The following is an 18,449-nucleotide window of genomic DNA, read 5'->3' as shown; positions in this document are numbered from 1 at the left end:
ATGACCTTATCTGCATTTTATCCCCCTAGGTCTGGTCGTCCAGACTGTTCAAAAGACTCTTGAGACAGTCATGCAAATGTCTTCTCTGGCTTTCCTAGCTGGTTTTATTCGGACTCCACACAGTTGTCCCGAAGGGGCAGGGCAGAGCGGGTCAGAATCTGCACATCCCTTCTAGTCCTCTCTCCCTTCTCTCAAGGACGTTCCGCTTTTTTCTTCTCCTTTATAAAATGTCCCTATGTAAATTACTTGCTGTGCAAATTTACATACATTTCCTAACTATTTGCCCAGACGCTTCTCAGTCCTAAATCTTCGGCTGTGAGAAGGAGGAGCTGTCCATGTTAGTAACATCCATGATCTATCTACATGCCACTCCCAGACCCCCGCTACTCATCCTCTCGCAGCGTTCTCCGCTCCAAGGAGACGGGCCTGCCTGCCTATGTAAATAGGCTAATTTACATGCCCCTCCCACTCGCTTGGCTTCGTACGCCAGCCCCCCCCGGCCCTATCCGGCCCTTGCTAACTGCGTTCCTCCTCTCGCACAAAAGGGGCGGGGCGGAGGGCGCCCAGAAGCCCGGCGTCACCGTCGGATCCATTTATTTCCCCTTTCTCCTGGGAGAGGGTATTCGGAACTCCGTCGCCCCGCCCCGCGCGGCTCGCGCCTGCGCCTGTCCGTCTCCTCCGCCCGGACGCGGTCACGTGTCCACCGGGCGAGGCGGGGGCGGGGCGTCGCGGGTGGTGGGGGCGGGGTATGGCGCGCTGTGCGGCGCAGGGCGGCTGGCACAAACGGCGGCGCCGGGGCCGGAGGAAAAAGCTCGGTGAGGAGAGCCCGGGAAGGGAAGGGAACGAGGCGGAAAAGGAGTTGGAGGTCGGGCGCCGGCGCGAGCCGGGCGCGGTGTGGGGGGCGCGCGCCCGGCACCGTGGCGGAGCGCTGCGACCCCGGGGAGGGGAGGGGAGGTGGGGGTGGGGCGTGGGGGAGGGAGCGCGCGCCGGGCACGTCGAGCGCCGGCCGTTGGGGGTGTTGGGGTGGGAGCCGGGGGCGCGCGTCGGGCGGAGAGGGGAAGGGGAGGGGACGCGGGGTCCCAGCGGTCCCTAGGCCTTGCCTTCGTGTCCTGCTGCGCCCCGAGGGGCCTCAGGGCCCGCACCGAAGGGACTTGGGAGGGGGGCTCTTTCCCCTCTCGTCCTGTCCCCAAGTGCGTGAACCCTCCTCCACCCTTCCTTCTGTCGCCGTGGACCCTGCTCCCACGACTCCCTTCCGTCTGTCCGTCTCAGGACCTCCCTTCCGTCTGGGTGTGTGTCAGCCCCTAACGGGCTTTCCTCCTGTTGGGCTCAGGTCGACCCCTCCACCCGGTTCTGCCCGGCTGTCTCAGGCCCACTCTCTCCTCTCCTCCGCTCTGTTATTTTTTCTGTTTCGGGACCCCCCCCCCCCACACCCCCTCCAGTTTCCACGGTCCGTAGATCCCCACCTTCTTTCTGTGTATTCCAGGCTGATCCGCCCGCCCCCGCCAGTCCTCCCCGTTTGTTTCTAACTTCTAGTTCCCCACTGCGCCACCCTTTTCTACTAAGAGTCCCCTTTTACTTTTTTGTTTGTGGGTCTGTGTCTGAGGATGTATTTCACCCGTAGTCCCCACTGCAGTCCTCTGGCTGTGGGTCACCTACCCAGCCTTACTTCTCCAGCTGTCCCGTTTATTGCCCCTTGTCTCTTCGTGACTCCCCCCAAGTCCCAGAGTCTCCGCCGCCCCCACTGCCCCTCCCGCCATGACCTCAGGTTTTGGGGTCTTTGTAGCTAAGTCTGTCTTGCTCTCTACTGCCACTACCACTGCCCCTGCTCCCCTCCAGTGCGCTTGCCTGTGTAGCTCTTCTCACCTTCCATTTTTTTTCTCTCCAGCCACTGTGACAGGTCCCTTCCCAAGCCCCTAGGGACAGCAGAGGACTTGGGGACCAGCGAGCACCCCCAGGGCGAGAGAAAAGCCTCTACCACCTGCCCTGCCTCATCCTGCCCCACGCCAGGCCCAGCCGCCCCAGCCCCCGGCTGCATCAAGTGGAGGAGGAGGAGGTGGAGGAGGGTGGCACCATGGGCCTGGGCCGTGCCCTCCATGCCCGGGGGATGAAGACACTGCTGCCATGGACAGCCCGTGCCAGCCCCAGCCCTTGAGTCAGGCTCTCCCTCAGTTGCCGGGTTCGGTGTCAGAGCCCTTGGAGCCTAGCCGGGCCAGGATGGGGGTGGAGAGTTACCTGCCCTGTCCCCTGCTGTCCTACCACCGTCCAGGAGCGCCCACTGAGGCCTCGGCGGGGAGTGGGACCCCCAGAGCCACAGCTACTTCCACTACAGGCAGCCCCCTGCGGGAGGGCTTCGGTGCCCAGGATGGCGGCGAGCTGCGGCCGCTGCAGAGTGAGGGTGCTGCGGCACTGGTCACCAAGGGGTGCCAGCGGCTGGCAGCCCAGGGCGCTCGGCCCGAGGCCCCCAAACGGAAGTGGGCAGAGGATGGTGGGGATGCCCCCGCACCCAGCAAGCGGCCCTGGGCCAGGCAGGAGAACCAGGAGGCGGAGGGGGAGGGCTGCAGCAGTGGCAGTGGCGAGGCCAGCGCCGGGCTGAGGGAGGAGGTGCTGCCCGCGGCGCCCGAGCGCCTGGCCCTGGACTACATTGTGCCCTGCATGCGGTACTATGGCATCTGCGTCAAGGACAGCTTTCTGGGGGCGGCCCTGGGTGGCCAAGTGCTGGCGGAGGTAGAGGCCCTGAAGCGGGGCGGGCGCCTGCGAGACGGGCAGCTTGTGAGCCAGCGGGCTATCCCGCCACGCAGCATCCGTGGGGACCAGATTGCCTGGGTGGAAGGCCATGAGCCAGGCTGTCAAAGCATCGGTGCCCTCATGGCCCATGTGGATGCTGTCATCCGCCATTGTGCTGGGAGGCTGGGCAGCTACGTCATCAATGGGCGCACCAAGGTGAGGCCGCAGGGACCTGCTGTGAGGGGTGGTGGGACGGGGCCCCCAGGCACTTGGATGCCTGTTCTGAGCATCAGTGGGTTTGGGGACAGGCTTCTGGGGTCACAAAAGAGTTTAGGCAGCCCTGGTGCAGGGAGTGTCAGAGCTCGCTGTGGGCTCTTGTGCCCTGTGGGCCTTAGTTTGTGCACCTGCAAGCTGTGGGTTTGGCCCACAGTCACCGCGATTCTTGACCTTGCCGGGGATCCTCTCAAAGACCCTGAAGAGAGGTGCCGCCATTCATAGCCCTGCATCTGTGTCTGAGCCCTGGTGGGGTCAGCAGCCCCGTGATGTCTGTTCATGGGCCTTAGAGCAAGCAGACAAGGTTTGTGTCTCTGTCTGCCCGTCTTGTGTTCTTCCTGTTCCCTTATTTTTTCATCCATCCAAGTGTATCTAGGCCATCCTGTCCACTGTGCATGTCTTGTTTGTCTAGTCTGTCTCCCAGGTAGGAACCGGGAGGGGTGGGTGGCAGTGGTGAGGTCCGTGCCAGGCTGAGGGAAGATGCCCAGCATGCCTGGTGCTGGGCCGCACTGCACCCTGTATGCTGTACTGTGATGTCTGCCTCACGCCGGCTTCCCAGGGGTGGCTGTGCGCTGGCTCAGGTGGAGGTCACGACCCCATCCCGCCCATCCCGCCCCATCCTAGTCCGTGTCCTCCATCTTCTCTGTTCTGTCTGTCCCTCACTTCATTCCTGTCTGGCTCTGGTCTGTTTACTTGGTCTTCTGTCTTTGGGTCTTTTCTTGACTCCCTGTTTTTGTTTTAGAGTAGTAGTTACTAATCTTTTTTGTTTTTTTTTTTAATCTGCTCAAAACCAAACCCTGTCTTAAGAAAAATGCTCATTTGATTGGAGTTTATGGGCAGTCATCAGGCCTTCTGGGCTTCCAGCTGCCCATTCAGGAATCTGGGGTCAGGAGCCCTGCACAAGACAATAGTCCATAGGCCCTTTCAGCCTGCCAGCACATTACTTGTCTTTCATGGAGGGGTGTGAGGGCCCTGGCCTGGAGTTCATGGTTTGGTGGTGGTTGGACAAGGCACTGTAGGGAGTGCCCGCTGCCCTGCACCAGTGATGCCTGGATGATGGCACAGGCCGTGCTCTGCCCTCCAGGCATGAGGCTGTGCTCCTGGCGTCCCCGCCCTCTTCCCTCAGATCCCATCTTGGGTTCTGCCTCTGTGCAGCTTTCCTCTTAGGCAGGAACTGGCTCAGGGACCAGGGCTCCCCCCAGGCTGAAACCATGCTGGTCTCCCCACCCCAGCTGGAATTTGTCCCATTTTGCTCTCCCTCCTGTTACCTTGGTAGTTGAGAGCCAGAGGCAGCCCTTCAGGGGCAGGAGGTCAGTGGGAATCTCCCTAGCCACAGGGTGCCCAGCACCTTCTCCCCAGGGTCATCCATCCTTACAGGAGGGGGGTTAGGGGGAGACCACAAGAACTGAATAGCCCAAGGCGGGATACTTCTCTGAACCTCAGTTTGCTTATCACAGGATAGGAAAACCAGGTTAACTGCCTAGCTAGTCTGTGGCCACTTTAGGAAGGAAAGGAGAATACGTGAATCTCCTCATGAATCTCCTCTCCTTCAGTGCCTTGGATGTGGTTGGAAACAGGGCCCTGGAGGGGGTGGATGGCTGGGGGTTGAGACTTTTTTAGCGCTAGGAGGTAAGAACAAACCTGGCTGGACTGAGAAGGGAAGGGAGGAGCCAACCCAATCACTGGAGTTCCTCTCTGACTCTCCCCTGCCCCGGTGAGACAGCAGCTTCAGCTTCCTCACCTTCAGAGGGCAGCATCTGGGTTCTGCCCCAGGCTCTGGAGTAAGATGGGTGAGGTGCTGAGATGTGCTGGCGGCAGTGGTGGTGGGGGCTCAGGTCACCAGTGTGGCTGCGGCCAATCACAGCCCACCTCTCGGTGCTTCCTGAACTCGGCTCCTGTGTTCCTCTGCCTGCCTCCTCTCCCTGGTTCCTCTGCTCAGTTGACTGGCAGGTGGGAGGGATTTGATTTGCACTGGCTTCAAGGACTACCATAGGGGTCCCGGGGAGGCCCCTTTAAGACCAGTTTGGAGGTGGGGCCTGCTGTTGGCTCAGTCCTGGGATTCTGACTTGGTGGGTGGGTGGGTACTGTGTGTGTGTGCTTTGTGGGGGCTCTTGGCATGTTGGTTCTAGCTGTCCCTTATCCTAGCTGCCCCTTCCCGGAAATGGAAGTGTAAAGAACATGTTTCCACATTACTCTGCTTGTTGTCCCTTTCCCTTGAGGGCGTGGGAAGTAGATGCTTCTTAGGCCAGAGGATGCTTACCCCACCCCCCATTCCCAGGTGAGTATCCGTGGGGGGAAGGGTGGGGCCTTGAAGGGCTTGTTTCTGTGTCTCGCCTGACACAGGAGTCCTGCTTCATGAAAGACTACAGTGTGTGTCCCCGCCTGCGCGTGGGAAGTCCTGTGAGGGGCATGGGCAGGACACACGGAGGCCCCAAGGCCCAGAAGAAGAGTGCTTTCAGTCAGCAGCTCCCTTCTCGGCCCTGGGGAGCCTGGCCTGGCCCTGGGGGCCAGTGCTGGGTAAACAAGCGCCTGTGCCGACTGCACTTTGAGGGGGATGGCAGGGGAAGTGAGCCCAGGGGCCTTCAGTTAGAGGACTCCAGGTGCTCCTGGTCCCGAGACTGACTAACAAGGGGGGCCAGTGGAAGAGTGTTCCCGGCAGGTGCAGAAGCCTGGGGGTGAGCTCAGCCTGGTCAGGAAGAGTCAGGAGGACTGCGAGGCCGGAGGTAGTTAGGAGGCTGTGGTCAGGAATTTGTGTTCTCTGGGGATGCAGTGAGGAACTTGAAGGGATTTGAGCTGTGGTGAGGGGGGAGTAAAGGGTCTCTGGCAGTTGTGTGGGGAAAGAGGTTTCAGCCCTGGAACGCTTTGCCCACCCCATCCTCAAACAAAATTGGCAAACTCTTAGCTTGGATTCTGACTGGGGAGGGCTTGCCTGTCCCTAATCAGTGATTCACTGGTTCCAGGCCACCCCCCATTCTGGCCACAGCCAGGGATCCTTTCCTCTCGGTGAACTAGTTGCTCCCTGCACTTAGCCGTCTACAGGGAGTGAGCAGTGCAAAGAAAGTTCTTTGGAACCTGGGGTTGTGGGGGCCAGGACCTTGCCCTCATGTTGCCAGAGAGAAAGGCACCCCACTGGGTAGCCATGGTGGTGGCAGTTGTCCTGGCCTCTTGCCCGGGGCAGGTGCTGTGGTGGACCAGGTGCACACGTTTAACACAGAGCAGTTTACTCTCTGTGCTGGGGTGAGCCCCGGGGAATAAGCTGGGAGGAGGCCGGAGGGGTTGAGTCAGCCTGGCCTGCCATGGAGTGCCTGGCAAGCCTCCTGGTTTTGGCAGCAGATGCCGATCTTTTCGATTGGGAATGTTTACCCCAGGGCTGTGGCAGATGGCCATGGCCCCCAGGTGTAGCTGAGCATTATGGGGAGCAGGGGCCAGCAGAGTCTGTCCTGGCATCAGTGTGGGACGAGGGGTCAACATAGAGGATCCCCAGATGGGAGCTTCATGCCAGTGTTTCCTCCTTCACCTTGTCCAGCCTTCCCAGTGGCTGTGGGCAGAGGACAGGACAGGAACCTTTCCAATTTCAGCCTGTGCTTTAATTGTCATGTGTCAGGCACTGTGCCGGGTGCTTGCCAGACATTTATGTCTCATTCAGCAAGCTATGAAGTAGTTGTTACGCTCCATTTCAGGGATGAGGAGCCTGAAACAGAGTTCAGTCCCCTGCCCAGCATTACAGCTCTTGAGGCCACAGTGAGACTTGAACCCAGGGGTTAGCTCTGTGGGAACACTGGGCCTTTAACTCACACCACACCTGTCATTTTGTGGATACAGGCCCAGAGTGGCCAGGCCCAGAGCTCAGCGTGGCTAGGCCTGGCTTGGGCAGCAGCAGCAGTCAAGGAGAGAAGGGGGAACCCTGTGGCTAGACCTCTTCATATAGAAACCATGGCCTGGGATGAGGCCTAACTCTTAGGTCTGTGGGGGTCAGGAGCCTCCAAAGTCATATTCTCTGAGGGGTTCATGCTACTGCTGTGAACAGGAGGTGTTATCCCCGTTTGACAGATGAGGCATTTGAGGCCCGTTCAGGTGATGAGACTGTCCAAGGCTACTTGACAGGGTGTCCTTGGAGATGTGATTAGATCTCAGGTTCTAGTCATGTTATAGGTTTTGGAATTGTTGACACATGTAGGAGACTGTATCTAGCAGATACTCTTTGTCGTTATGATCAGTGCTGCTCAACATTGTGCAAATTAGAGTTACCTGGGAACCTTTAAAAATTCGAGGCTGCACCTGAGGCCAAGCACCTCAGAACCTCGGAGGTGGGCCTGGGCATCAGTGTCCCAGGTCATTCCAACTCTACAGCTCTGGGAGAGAACTCACGTGGGGCTTTGAGGCCACATCCCTGTATACCAGAAAACGTTTAAATAACATTTAAATTGGTTTTATTCTACTGAAATATTTGAGGTTGGGATTGGGTTATCTTAAAAAAACCAAACCCTCAGTCACTGAGCTGCATCTTGGTTCCACACTCGGCGCATGTGTATGCTGTTCAGTTGCCAAGTTGTGTCCGACCTTTTGTGACCCCATGGATTGCAGCTTGCCAGGCTTCTCTGTTCTTCAGTGTCTTGAGTTTGCTCAAATTCATGTTCATCAAGTCAGTAATGTTATCTAACCATCTCAAACTCTGTGCCCCCTTCTCCTTTTGCCTTCAATCTTTGTGTGCCTCGTGTGTGTGGGAAGTGGGCTCTTGGGGCCAGGAGCTGAGGTTTCTTGTGGATAGAGGCTTGGCTAAAAAGGAACGTCTGGGTGCTGGAACCCTTGGAGCCCCCAGGACCCTTGAGGAGAGGTGAGGGGCTGAAAGGGGTGAGAAAGAGGAGGTAATGGCTAGCTTGCTCAAAAGTCCCTGCTTGCTAGCCTCAGTAAACCCTCAGTAAACCCTATCTCCCTCATCTCTGCCAGGCCATGGTGGCATGTTACCCAGGAAATGGGCTGGGATACGTCAGACACGTTGACAATCCCCATGGCGACGGGCGCTGCATCACTTGTATCTATTACCTGAATCAGAACTGGGATGTCAAGGTAGGATGGTGGAGTGGGGTGGCATTCATCCACAGTCTTTTCCTCTCCCCGCTCAGCTGCTCGTATGGTCCCGGTCCTCTTCTCAACCCACTGGGGGGCGGTGTAATCTTTTAGGGGCCCTTCCTGGAAATGGCACCTCCTCTCCAGCCGACTGTGTGGTGGTGACTCCTGGTGTTGGGAAATGGTGCAGTCTGCCCAGCCCCCAGCCTAAGGCGCACTTCCCCCGCCCCATTTCCTGTCGTCTTTAGTCGCTTCCTGCCCGTTTCCATGGTGATGCAGACCCTGGGTTGTCATTCATTTTCAGAGTCTTGAGTGGTGGGAGGGAGAGAGCTGTGCAGTTACTATGCCCCCTGGTGGGCCCTTGTGGGTTGGCTGTGCAAGGGGAGGCGGGGCTCCAAGCAGTGCTGGCCAGCCTCCTGCCTCATCCTCTGGCCCGCCCTCAGGTGCATGGCGGCCTGCTGCAGATATTCCCTGAGGGCCGGCCCGTGGTAGCCAACATTGAGCCCCTCTTCGACCGGCTGCTCATTTTCTGGTCTGATCGGCGGAACCCCCATGAGGTGAAACCAGCCTATGCCACCAGGTACGATCCATATTTCTGGGGATGTGCCCAGCTACTCTGCCTGTGCTAGCAGTCTTGTCAGACCCCTGGAGTGACTAGGAAGTGACGGGATGCCAAGAGGGGGGCGGCTGGGGGGTTGGAGATGGTGGAATTAAGTGTGATCTCTAATGGCCCTCTGGGGCTGCTCTGGTCCCCAGGTACGCCATCACTGTCTGGTATTTTGATGCCAAGGAGCGAGCAGCAGCCAAAGACAAGTATCAGCTAGGTACCTGCTTCCCAAATGGTGACCCCGCCTCTTAAGTCCTTCTGTTCCATGTACTTCTTTAGGCCTCAAGCTGTCTCATCAATCTCTGATGAATCTCATCATCTCTTGATGAATCTCAAGTCACTGAACCTTGCAGCTCATTTTTCCCCATCTTTGCCTATTTTCCCTAGACAGTTGACTCACCTGGTGTCCCCAGCATGAGCCCCATCTCTTCTGATGCTCTCCCGATCTTCCCAGTTTTCCTTGGCCTCTGTTCGTTCCCCGATGACTCAATCCCCTGTCCCTCTTCTTCCCCAGCATCAGGACAGAAAGGGGTCCAAGTGCCCGTGTCACAGCCGACTACGCCCACCTAGTGGCCAGTCCCAGAGCTGCATGGACAGACAGCCTGCCCTGGCTTCAGGAGAGCCCTGGGCCCCGGTGCTGCCAGTCTCGGTGCCTGCTCCTTCCCCGCCACCACCACTGCTTCTGACTTTGCCTCCGTCCTGCCTGGTGTGGAGGGCTCTGTCCATTGCTGAAGACCAAGGAGGAGGAGAGACCTCTACTGCCCTGGGATGGGGGCGGGGGTTGTGACCCAGACAGGAGCCAGTGTTGGGGCCTTCCGTTACTGGAGCTGGGGGCCTGTGTCCTGCCCTGTCTGGTCATGCCCCTCTCAGGTTTGGAGAGCTGGAAGGAGGCATCGCCACCTCCCGCCAGGACGCAGGATCTGGGGTTGGGGTGAGTCATAGCCTCTTGCTGGCAAAGGTTTGTGGGGGAATATCCCCAAGTCTCCCACTCCTCCAGCCTGGAATGTGAAGTGACTCCCCAACCCCTTTCACCATGGCACCTTTTGGACTAGGCTGCCACTGCTTGGGCAGGATAAAGGTGCTGGGAGGAGCATGGGTGTGCAAGTCCTATCAGCCAAGAAATAAAAGTTTACCTCAGAGCTGCACACATCTGACTCTCTTACTCCCTCTTTTTGAGAAGAGTCCTCCATCTGCGGTTCAGGCCTTTATTGACCGAAGAGGGTAAGGAGGTCTGAGAGCCAGTGAGCTGAGCTGAATCTGACTTCAGCGGGCCACGAGGCGGAGCTGGAAGGCTGGGGGCACGTTGCCCAGGCCAGTGCACTGCGGGGTGAGGTCTGTGTCGGAGTGGCTCCCCACAGGGAGCAGGAAGAACCGCAGCAGAATGGAGGTGAGGAAGAGGAAGATGTCGGTTGGGGCCAGGCCTGCACCCAGGCACGTCCCCTTTCCTGGGGACATGGGTATGGAGTGAGAAACCCATGCGTGCCAGGGCATGTCCTGACTGGTCCCCTCCCTGCCCAGCCCAGACCTAGGGCAAAGGGCGTGAAGGCGTTGCTCTGGAACTCGCCCTGGTCATTAGGAAGTTGGTGGGGTTGAAGCATTCTGGGTTCTTGAATTGGGTGGGGACCCAGTGTGTAGACACAAGCAGAGGAATGACAAAGGTGCCCTGGGGAGATGTGCCAAGGTTACTCAAAAAAGGGCCCAGTTAGAAGCCAATGTAAGGAATCCTTTGTGCATCAGCGGTGAATGCTCAGACCTGCTGATAGGCCCTCCCCGGCCCTGTGCAGGATCCCCAGACTCAGTGGGCACCTTGGGCAGGAAGTAGCCACGCAGGTGAGTGTCGCAGGTGAGAGCACTCGGGAGCCCAAAGGGCACCACACTGATGAAGCACTGGATCTCGTGCAGCACAGTGTTGGTGTAGGGCAGGTGCTCTCGGTCCTCCAGGGTTGGGGCACACATTCGGCCAACCATGTCATCCAGCTCAGCCTGCACTTTGGCTGGGGCCACCAGAGATGTGAACTACGCATACCGCAGCCTCCGGCCGACCCCAAACCCCAGCCCCCTCATCCATAGCTCTCCAGCTTGCAGACGTGCTACGAATGAGTATTTGAGCAGAATGAGTCCATAGCGCAGGGTGGTGCTTGTGGTCTCTACCACCAAAGAAGAGATTATGCATCGTCATCGCCAACGTCTCTGCCTGGAAATGGCTCTCGGGGTTCTCTGTTCCTGTGGGTACAGAAGATAGGTGCTGCTGCATGCCAGGCGCCTGCTGGTGGGCGGCAGGGCCCTGCACCTTATCTATTTGATCCAGGAAGCTATCGATGAAATCGTGGGGCTTCCCAGACTACCGCGTCTGCTGGTGCAGCTGGATTTGCTGAGAGATGAAAACCCGAAGCGAAGTTTCGGAATATTCAGTGGTGTAGGCCTGGGAGCCAGTCCAGGAGGGAGGGGAAAATGTACATCTAGGGGGACAGGAAATCAATCGGACGTTGAACAAGACCATTAATTCCCTGTGGGGGGGTCTGGACCAGGACTTCGATGTTGTAAGTTGCGAAACTCTTCAATTCCAACATTCTAAGACTGCTCCATTCTAATGATCCATGCACTCGGGTTTGGCATAGACTGGGCACACGACCCTCTCACCTCGCCCCACCTGGAGCTCATGATGCGAAAGTTGTCATTGAAAAGGTCCAGGAGCCTCAGGAACTCCATGTCCTCATAGCCATAGTGGTTCCCAAGGACCACGGAGCAGATAACATTAGATACAGCATTATCCAGTAGCCGCTGGGGGTCGAACGGGGCTCCTAGAGGTGGGAACATAATGAGGTCATACGCTGGGTGGTTCAGATCCCACCCAGCTCTTGGGTTATTGGCTTCGTTCCACCAAATGCCTTCACTTGGTCCTTTCTAGACCAGTGTCCACGCCCACAAATGGTCCCTCTCTTTTTCCAGGCCGTACCTCCAGTGGCTTGAAAATCACCAAGCAGACAAGCGGCCTCTTCCAGGACACGCTCTTCGATGGTCTGCGTACCCAAGCCAAACTCCTTAAGTGCTCCAAGTGCAAAATTGCGTAGCGTCGGCCAGCGCGGCCCTTTAGAAAACGCTATGCCTTGGGGAGGTGTGGGGGGCATTGGGAAGAGAAGGGGTTGGGTGATAAGTTGGCTACGCCCCATCCCAGAAGCATCCCGCGATGGAGCCCACTTTCTCGCAACTCTTCGCTCTGCTTCTTTTCCAGATCTTTTGGATGCCACCCCAGTCTTCTCGGCCCTATCCACACATTGACCCCGCCTCTGCTGGTCCTGACCCCTGACCAGCGCTTGCTCTGTTTGGCTTTGACTCTTAGGCTCTTCTAGGGGCTGCACAAGGAACCAGTCCCCCCTACTCCCATTCGACCCCTACAATGTAGCTCCGCCCCAACCTCTCCTCATTAGCCTTGACTCTAGGAGGCCCCGCCCCATTTCTCCGATCCAGCTTTTTTTCGCCGACTGGATATTCCGGGCCGCACTTCCGCCGCTCCCCGGCCCTCCCCCACCCCTGCCGCCCACCCCAGGGCCTCACTGTTTCCGCGTGTGAAGCGTTTGAAGACTGCCATGGCCCCGCGGCCGGAGAAGGCATCCGCTTGTAGCACCAGTGCGTCCCGCAGCGCTGCGTAGCGGCACAGCACCACTACAGGGCACTGGCCCAGCCACACCGTGAACACCGGACCGCAGCGGCCAGAGAGCTACACGGAGCCGGTGGTCAGCGGGCCCCAGTCTGGGCTCCTGACCCCTCCGCCGCCGAGACCCCAGAGCCCGACCCCCAGCTCCCTTCTCCTTCGGATCCAGGAGTCCAGCCCCTCTGCCTTCCCTCAAAATCTAGACGTTCAGGTCCCCAGCCCCCTGCCCCCTCACCACTAGGTGTCTGGGCCCTCAGGACCCGCCCCCCTCCCCCTGCCGCTTTGAGCCAGAACAGACCTCTCTGCTCCTCTTCCCCTGGGACCAAACAGCTGCGGCGGCCGGCCGTAGGCTCCCCGTCCCTCAGGACCCGGGAGTAAGGGTTGGCGTGTGGCAGCGAGACTCCGCCCTGAACCCGGAGCTCAGGCCCACTGTCCATTTTCCCTCCAGATCTAACTTCCCACTCCGTCGCTTCCTTCCCCAGGAAGCAGGACTCTAGGCCCTTCAACCTCTCTCTGGACTCGCTGGGTCTGAGCCCTCAGCTCTGTCTTCATTCAGGGAGCTAAGAATTCCAGCCCCCAGCCCCACTTCCAGAAATCCAGAATTCTGACCCCGCCCCCGCCCCCCCCCCCCCAACCTGGGGCTTCCTCCATGAGTGCAGGGTCCAGGCCTCCAGATTCTTAACTGCAGCAAGCTCCCCAGCAGCCGGAGTGGAGTGGCCCTAGGAGGTAGGGCTCCCTGCCTCTGAGTGCTGCGTGCACCCCAACCCCACCTGGCTGGTGCCAGTAGCAAGACCAGCAATGACAGCGCTATAATGCCAGAGATCATCATGCCCTGACCCTCGATGCCCGCACCTCCTCATTTCTTCTGTTTTATTCTCCTGGGCTCTTGGGTGGAGCAAGGGTGGAAACTGAGTGTGGGAGAAGTGGGCACCTGCCAGCCTCTCATTCTGTAATTTGTCAACCCAGTTCTTTCCCTGTCATTGGTGTGCTTGGCTTCTCCTGGCCGTGTGTGTGTGTGTGTGTGTGTGTGTGTGTGTATTTGCATGTGTGCACGTGTGCGCCTGCCTCAGCCTGTCTTATGCCTCAGTAGTCTTAATGCACTAGCATTTTCATGTCAGCACACCAAGGCAACAGGTACACCCTCCATAGCACCTTTGGGTCCATCTTACTTGTCCTGTAGTTGTGCATTCCTAAGTCCCCTGGACACCTCTGGGCCCATGAATGTTGGACCTTATACTTAAAAAAAAAAAATTGGCCACACTGGGTCTTTGTTGCTACTAGTGGACTTCTCTAGTTGTGGCAAGCAGAGGCTACTCTCTAGTTGCAGTGTGCGGGCTTCTCATTGCAGTGGCTTCTCTTGCTGCAGAGCACAGGCCCTAGGGTGCCCAGGCTCTAGTAGTTGCAGCTTGAAGGTAGTTTCCCCGTGGCATGTGGGATCTTCCTGTATCAGGGATTGAACCTGTGTCCTCTGCATTGGTAGTCGGATTCTTAATCACTGGACTACCAGGGAAGTCCTGTACCTTGTACTTCTGATTCCTGAATACACCCTGATTCCTAAATAAACTTCATAAAACACCCCTAGTGATGTGTGCATTAGCCTGGCACTCCTGTGTGTCGGGAGCCGCATTAGGCATTACTGACAAAATGGAGGCATGGCCCCAACCCCCTCTCCTCATCCCGCAGGCACAGTCCCAGGGTGAAGGAGTTAGGCCTTGTGATTCTGACTTGTTCTTTCCTTTCTTTGGTTGGGTTGGCTGGAAAAAATGTTGAGGTGCTTATTGTTCTTGAGAGAAGCATGAGAAACCACAAAGCTTTCTACAGTTGTGCCCAGAAAATAATCTATAAAGTAACCATTAACATTTGTTCAAGGATCTTTACAAAGAATGTTCCAGGATGAGCACATAGGCTGCAGCTTGAGGCCATGAGAAGGGTTGTTATCTGAGACCTGTTTGTGAGGGAAATATTTATGGCAAAAGAAGTTTGCTGAGCTTAGGGTTTAGGAGTAATTAAGAATACCTAGAAGCCTTTTTAGGAGATAGTGATCTTAAGCTGCTAGGGGCAAACAGGATTTAGAAAGATAAAAAATAAACTGAGGAATGTAACATGAGTTACAATGTAATCACAAGTTAAGTATAAGACACATAAGAGGAAGTAGATAATAGTAAAGCCTATTCTCCGCTGAAGCAGGAACTCTGTTTGTAGGGCAACAGTGATTTCTGGAGACAATAAATCTGGGTGGGGAAAACTAAAAATGTCAAATGTCTGACCTAATGCTTTTGTCAAAGTATAAAAGAAAACCTGAAGCTTAAACATGTAGTCCCATCCCTCAAATCAGAGGCTACATCATTGTCCGCCGACACGGCTCACCGCTTTAGGCTGATTCCCTGGCTGCTGGAGCTGGACTCCGGCACCTGCGCTCCATGCCTGTGTTACCTAGGGACTCAACACCTGAGCCCTTGTCAATTCCACACTCATTGCTCCTGGAGCCTTGTATGCTGTACCTGTCTTCTAGATGCTCACTAGGACTTCACTAGTGCCATTCAGCCTGGCACTTCCATGCCTATCCTATGACTCCTGGGTACCTTCCCACAGTCGATCCCCCTGAATCTCCATACTTAGGCCCTGTCCTGAACTCCTCCATCTCTGTTCCCAATGTTCTGGCTCCCAGATGCCCCAAATGTCCTACACTCTTGCTGCTACACCCCTGGTCTCCAGTTCCCCAGGTCCCTCAGTGGGCACCTCCACCTGAGGCCAGACCATGATGGCAGATAAACTTGCCCTCACTCTGGCTGGCCCTGGGAGTGTGGGCTGGGGTACGGTGGGGTGGGGCAGACCCAGGCCGGGGTGGGCCAGGGGTGGGGGATATGGCTGAGTCTGTACTTGGAACAGACTGTTCAGAAATGCGGCCCACCCTCCCGCCCACCCTGCCCTGCCGGACCCAGGCTTCCGCCAGGTGCCTGGCACAGGGCCCAGACCCAGGGTGATGATGGGGGAACTGTGCAGAGTCCAGAACCGGGCTTGCCTTCGGAAGTGTCTCTCACTCTCAATCCCTCTGCTTCTCTATTCATCTCGTTCTCTCTCTATTCGTCTCTTTCTCTGTCTTCCCATTTCTCTCTGTTTTACTTTCAGGGTCTGCCTCTGTTTGTGTCTGAAAACAAATTTTCTCTCTGGCGTGCTCTTTTCAGTGTCTTTTTCTCTCCCTGAGCCTCTTTCAGTTTGTCTTTACCTTAATCTCCCTCTGTCTCTGCTTCCTCATCTCCCTGCATGTTTGTGTAGCACATCTCCCTACCTGTCAGCCTTTCTCTGTCTGGTGAATGGCAGAGGTTTAGGGGCAGGGCTCTGCTTAGAGGTGCTGACCCTTCAGACAGCAGGGTTGCAGCAAGTGTGCCCTCCTGGACTCCACCCTCCAACATGGATCCTTTTTCTCAGGTTATTTTTAAGAAGTTTTTACTGCATTTGTTACACTATTGCTTCTGGGTGTTTTTTTTAATTTAACTTTTTTCGGGGGGTGCTGCACTGGGTCTTCATTACTGCACGCAGGTTTTCTCTAGTTACGGCGAATAGAGGCTACTGTCTACTTGCGGTCGCTTCTTTAGTTGCTGTGTGAAGAATCGAGAGCACAGGCTCAGTAATTGTGATGCATGGGCTTAGTTGCTCCGAAGCACGTGGGATCTTCGAGGACCAGGGATCAAACCCATGTCCCCGGTGCTGGCAGGTGGATTCTTAACTGCTGGCCCACCAGGGAAGTCCGCTTCTGTTTCATGTTTTGGTTTTTTGGCCACGAGATATGTGGGATCTTAGCTCCCTGACCAAGAATTGAACCCACACCCTCTGCATTGGAAGGTGAAGTCTTAACCGCTGGACCACCAGGAAAGTTCCTTTCAAGCTCTTTTCAAGAGCAGGCGTTTTGTTTTGTTCACTTCTGTATCCCCAGCACCTAAAATAGTGCCCAACACACGGTGGGCACCCAGTAAATGTTTGTTGAATGAAGGCATGGCTTTGTTTCATCCCTGTTTCTGTGTCTTTTTTTCTCTAATTCAGACTCTGTTTCTCTCAGTCTCTGTCTTTGGCTGAATCCTTGTAAATGTCTCTCTTCCTGCCTTGTCTCTATTTCATCTCTTGAGGTTTCTCTCCAGATCTCTTTTTGTCCTCTCAGATCGCTGTCTTTCTTCAGCTCTGTGCCTCTCTTAATTTCCATCTTGGCTTTAGCATCTCCTTGTCTTCCATCTGGAGAAGGCAATGGCACCCCACTCTTTGAACATCTGTCTCTCCCCATTTCTCAATTCCTCTCTTTCTCCTCCTCTGTCTCTCTCACTCCCAGTCTTTGATTTTCAGGATCTTGCTCTATATATCTCTCTGTCTCTTCCTGTCTCTTTTTCTTCACCATGTGTCTCTCTTTGCCGTCTGTCCATCTTTCTTTCTTAGGACCTGTGAATCTCCTTTTCCCCCTCCACCTCTGCATCCCTGCCTGGGCCTTGGGGCAGACTTGGCTTGGGGTGGGAACAGCATGGGCATTAGGGAGCCACCACCCCATGTGGGGACTGCCTATAAGCCTCCCTCTAGCTGGCCCCAGACTTAGCAAAGCATGTCCCCATTTCTGAATGACCTTGGGAAACTCCACTCAGGGAAGGGCCTCCCATGTCACCTCTGCCCCTGGCTGGGGGGCCAGCCTCATTCTGTCTGCCTCTAGCTCAGTGAAGCTTGAGATGCCTGGTTTTTGAGAAAAGCTACTGTCAGCAGGATTGTCAGCTTGTCAAATCCAGTCCCAGGTTGGGAGGCCCCATGCCTGGGACTGCTATCCACCCCAAAGGGAGGAACTGTAAGACAAAGAGATAATTCAGTGAGAGGGACGAGAAATGAGGGAGAGTTTCAGCCTTCCAGTGCCTCACTTCCCCATTAATTGCCCTTCCTCTCTGTCTTTCTGTGGTCATTGTTTTGTTTCTTTCTTTGTCTCTATCTTCTATTCTCTTTACCTCCCCAGGTCTCAGTCCTTGTTATCTCTCTACTTTCCTCTATGTCTCTGACTCATAAGATTTCAAAGAGCAGGGTGGGAGCCAGAAGATCTGCTTTCTGCATCCGGCTCTGCTCATTTCTGACTGTAATCTTGGGCAAGTCACTTCACCTCTCTGAGCAACCTCAGTTTTGCTGTAAAAATATATAATAGCACTTCCCCAGTGGTCCAGTGGTTAAGAATCCACCTGCCAATGCAGAACATGAGTTTGATCCCTAGTCTGAGACGATCCCACATACTGAGGGGCAACTAAGCCCCTGTGTCATAACTGCCGAAGACTGCACACCCTAGAGCCCATGCTCCACAACAAGAGAAGCCACTGCAATGAGGAATCTGTGCACAGCAACTAGACTAGCCCCTCCCTCTGTTCACTGCAACTAGAGAAAGCCTGTGTGCAGCAACGAAGACCCAGTGCAGCCAAAAATAATAAACTAAATAAAAGCCTACCTTATTTAAAACAATGTATAACAAAATTGCTTTGCACCATGTGTATGTGTGCTAAGTTGCTTCAGTGGGGTCCAAGTCTTTGCAACCCTATGGACTATAGCCTGCCAGGCTCCTCTGTCCTTGGGATTCTCCAGGCAACAATACTGGAGTGGATTGCCATGCCTGCCTCCAAGGGATCTTCCCCACTCAGGGATGGAACCCACCTCTCTCTTGTCTCCTGCCTTAGCAGGCAGGGTCTTTACCACTAGCGCCACCTGGCTTTGCCCCATAGGAAGATTTAAATGAGGCATTTGGACCAGTGTGTGAATAGGAAGCACTAGGTCGGAGAAAGCAATGGCACCCCACTCTAGTATTCTTGCCTGGAAAATCCCATGGCGGAGGAGCCTGGTGGGCTGTAGTCCATGGGGTCGCTAAGAGTCAGACACGACTGAGCGACTTCACTTTCACTTTTCACTTTCATGCATTGGAGAAGGAAATGGCAACCCACTCCAGTATTTTTCCCTGGAGAATCCCAGGGACGGGGAAGCCTGGTGGGCAGCCGTCTATGGGGTCGCACAGAGTCGGACATGACTGAAGTGACTTAGCAGCAGCAGGTAAGTGGTAGTACTTGTGATTTCCCAGTCTCCGTGTCTGTTTATTTCTCCATATCTCTCACTTTCTCTGTTTAC

General features: G+C 55.9%; 1 protein-coding gene across 1 annotated transcript; it reads left to right on the top strand.

The window, feature by feature from the left end:
• The first annotated feature begins 728 nt into the window (after positions 1-728).
• On the top strand, positions 729-9,820 carry EGLN2 (egl-9 family hypoxia inducible factor 2). Its single transcript, XM_027515756.1, has 6 exons — positions 729-815; positions 1,886-2,940; positions 7,945-8,064; positions 8,508-8,644; positions 8,821-8,888; positions 9,186-9,820. Exons 2-6 carry the CDS (start codon positions 2,122-2,124, stop codon positions 9,239-9,241), a joined length of 1,200 nt encoding a protein of 399 aa, XP_027371557.1. The 5' UTR covers positions 729-815; positions 1,886-2,121; the 3' UTR covers positions 9,242-9,820.
• Positions 9,821-18,449: the final 8,629 nt, after the last annotated feature.

This window comes from Bos indicus x Bos taurus, chromosome 18 (genome assembly GCF_003369695.1).
Source record: "Bos indicus x Bos taurus breed Angus x Brahman F1 hybrid chromosome 18, Bos_hybrid_MaternalHap_v2.0, whole genome shotgun sequence".
Taxonomy (NCBI): Eukaryota; Metazoa; Chordata; class Mammalia; order Artiodactyla; family Bovidae; genus Bos; species Bos indicus x Bos taurus.
The sequence above is the reverse complement of the archived record's forward strand: the minus strand, read 5'-3'. Positions and strand labels throughout refer to the sequence as shown.

Coding starts and splice junctions, on each gene's coding strand:
- EGLN2 (XM_027515756.1), top strand. CDS start 2,122: ATGGACAGCCCGTGCCAGCCCCAGCCCTTGAGTCAGGCTCTCCCTCAG. Junction 2,941..7,944: donor TCATCAATGGGCGCACCAAG/GTGAGGCCGCAG, acceptor CATCTCTGCCAG/GCCATGGTGGCATGTTACCC. Junction 8,889..9,185: donor CAAAGACAAGTATCAGCTAG/GTACCTGCTTCC, acceptor CTTCTTCCCCAG/CATCAGGACAGAAAGGGGTC.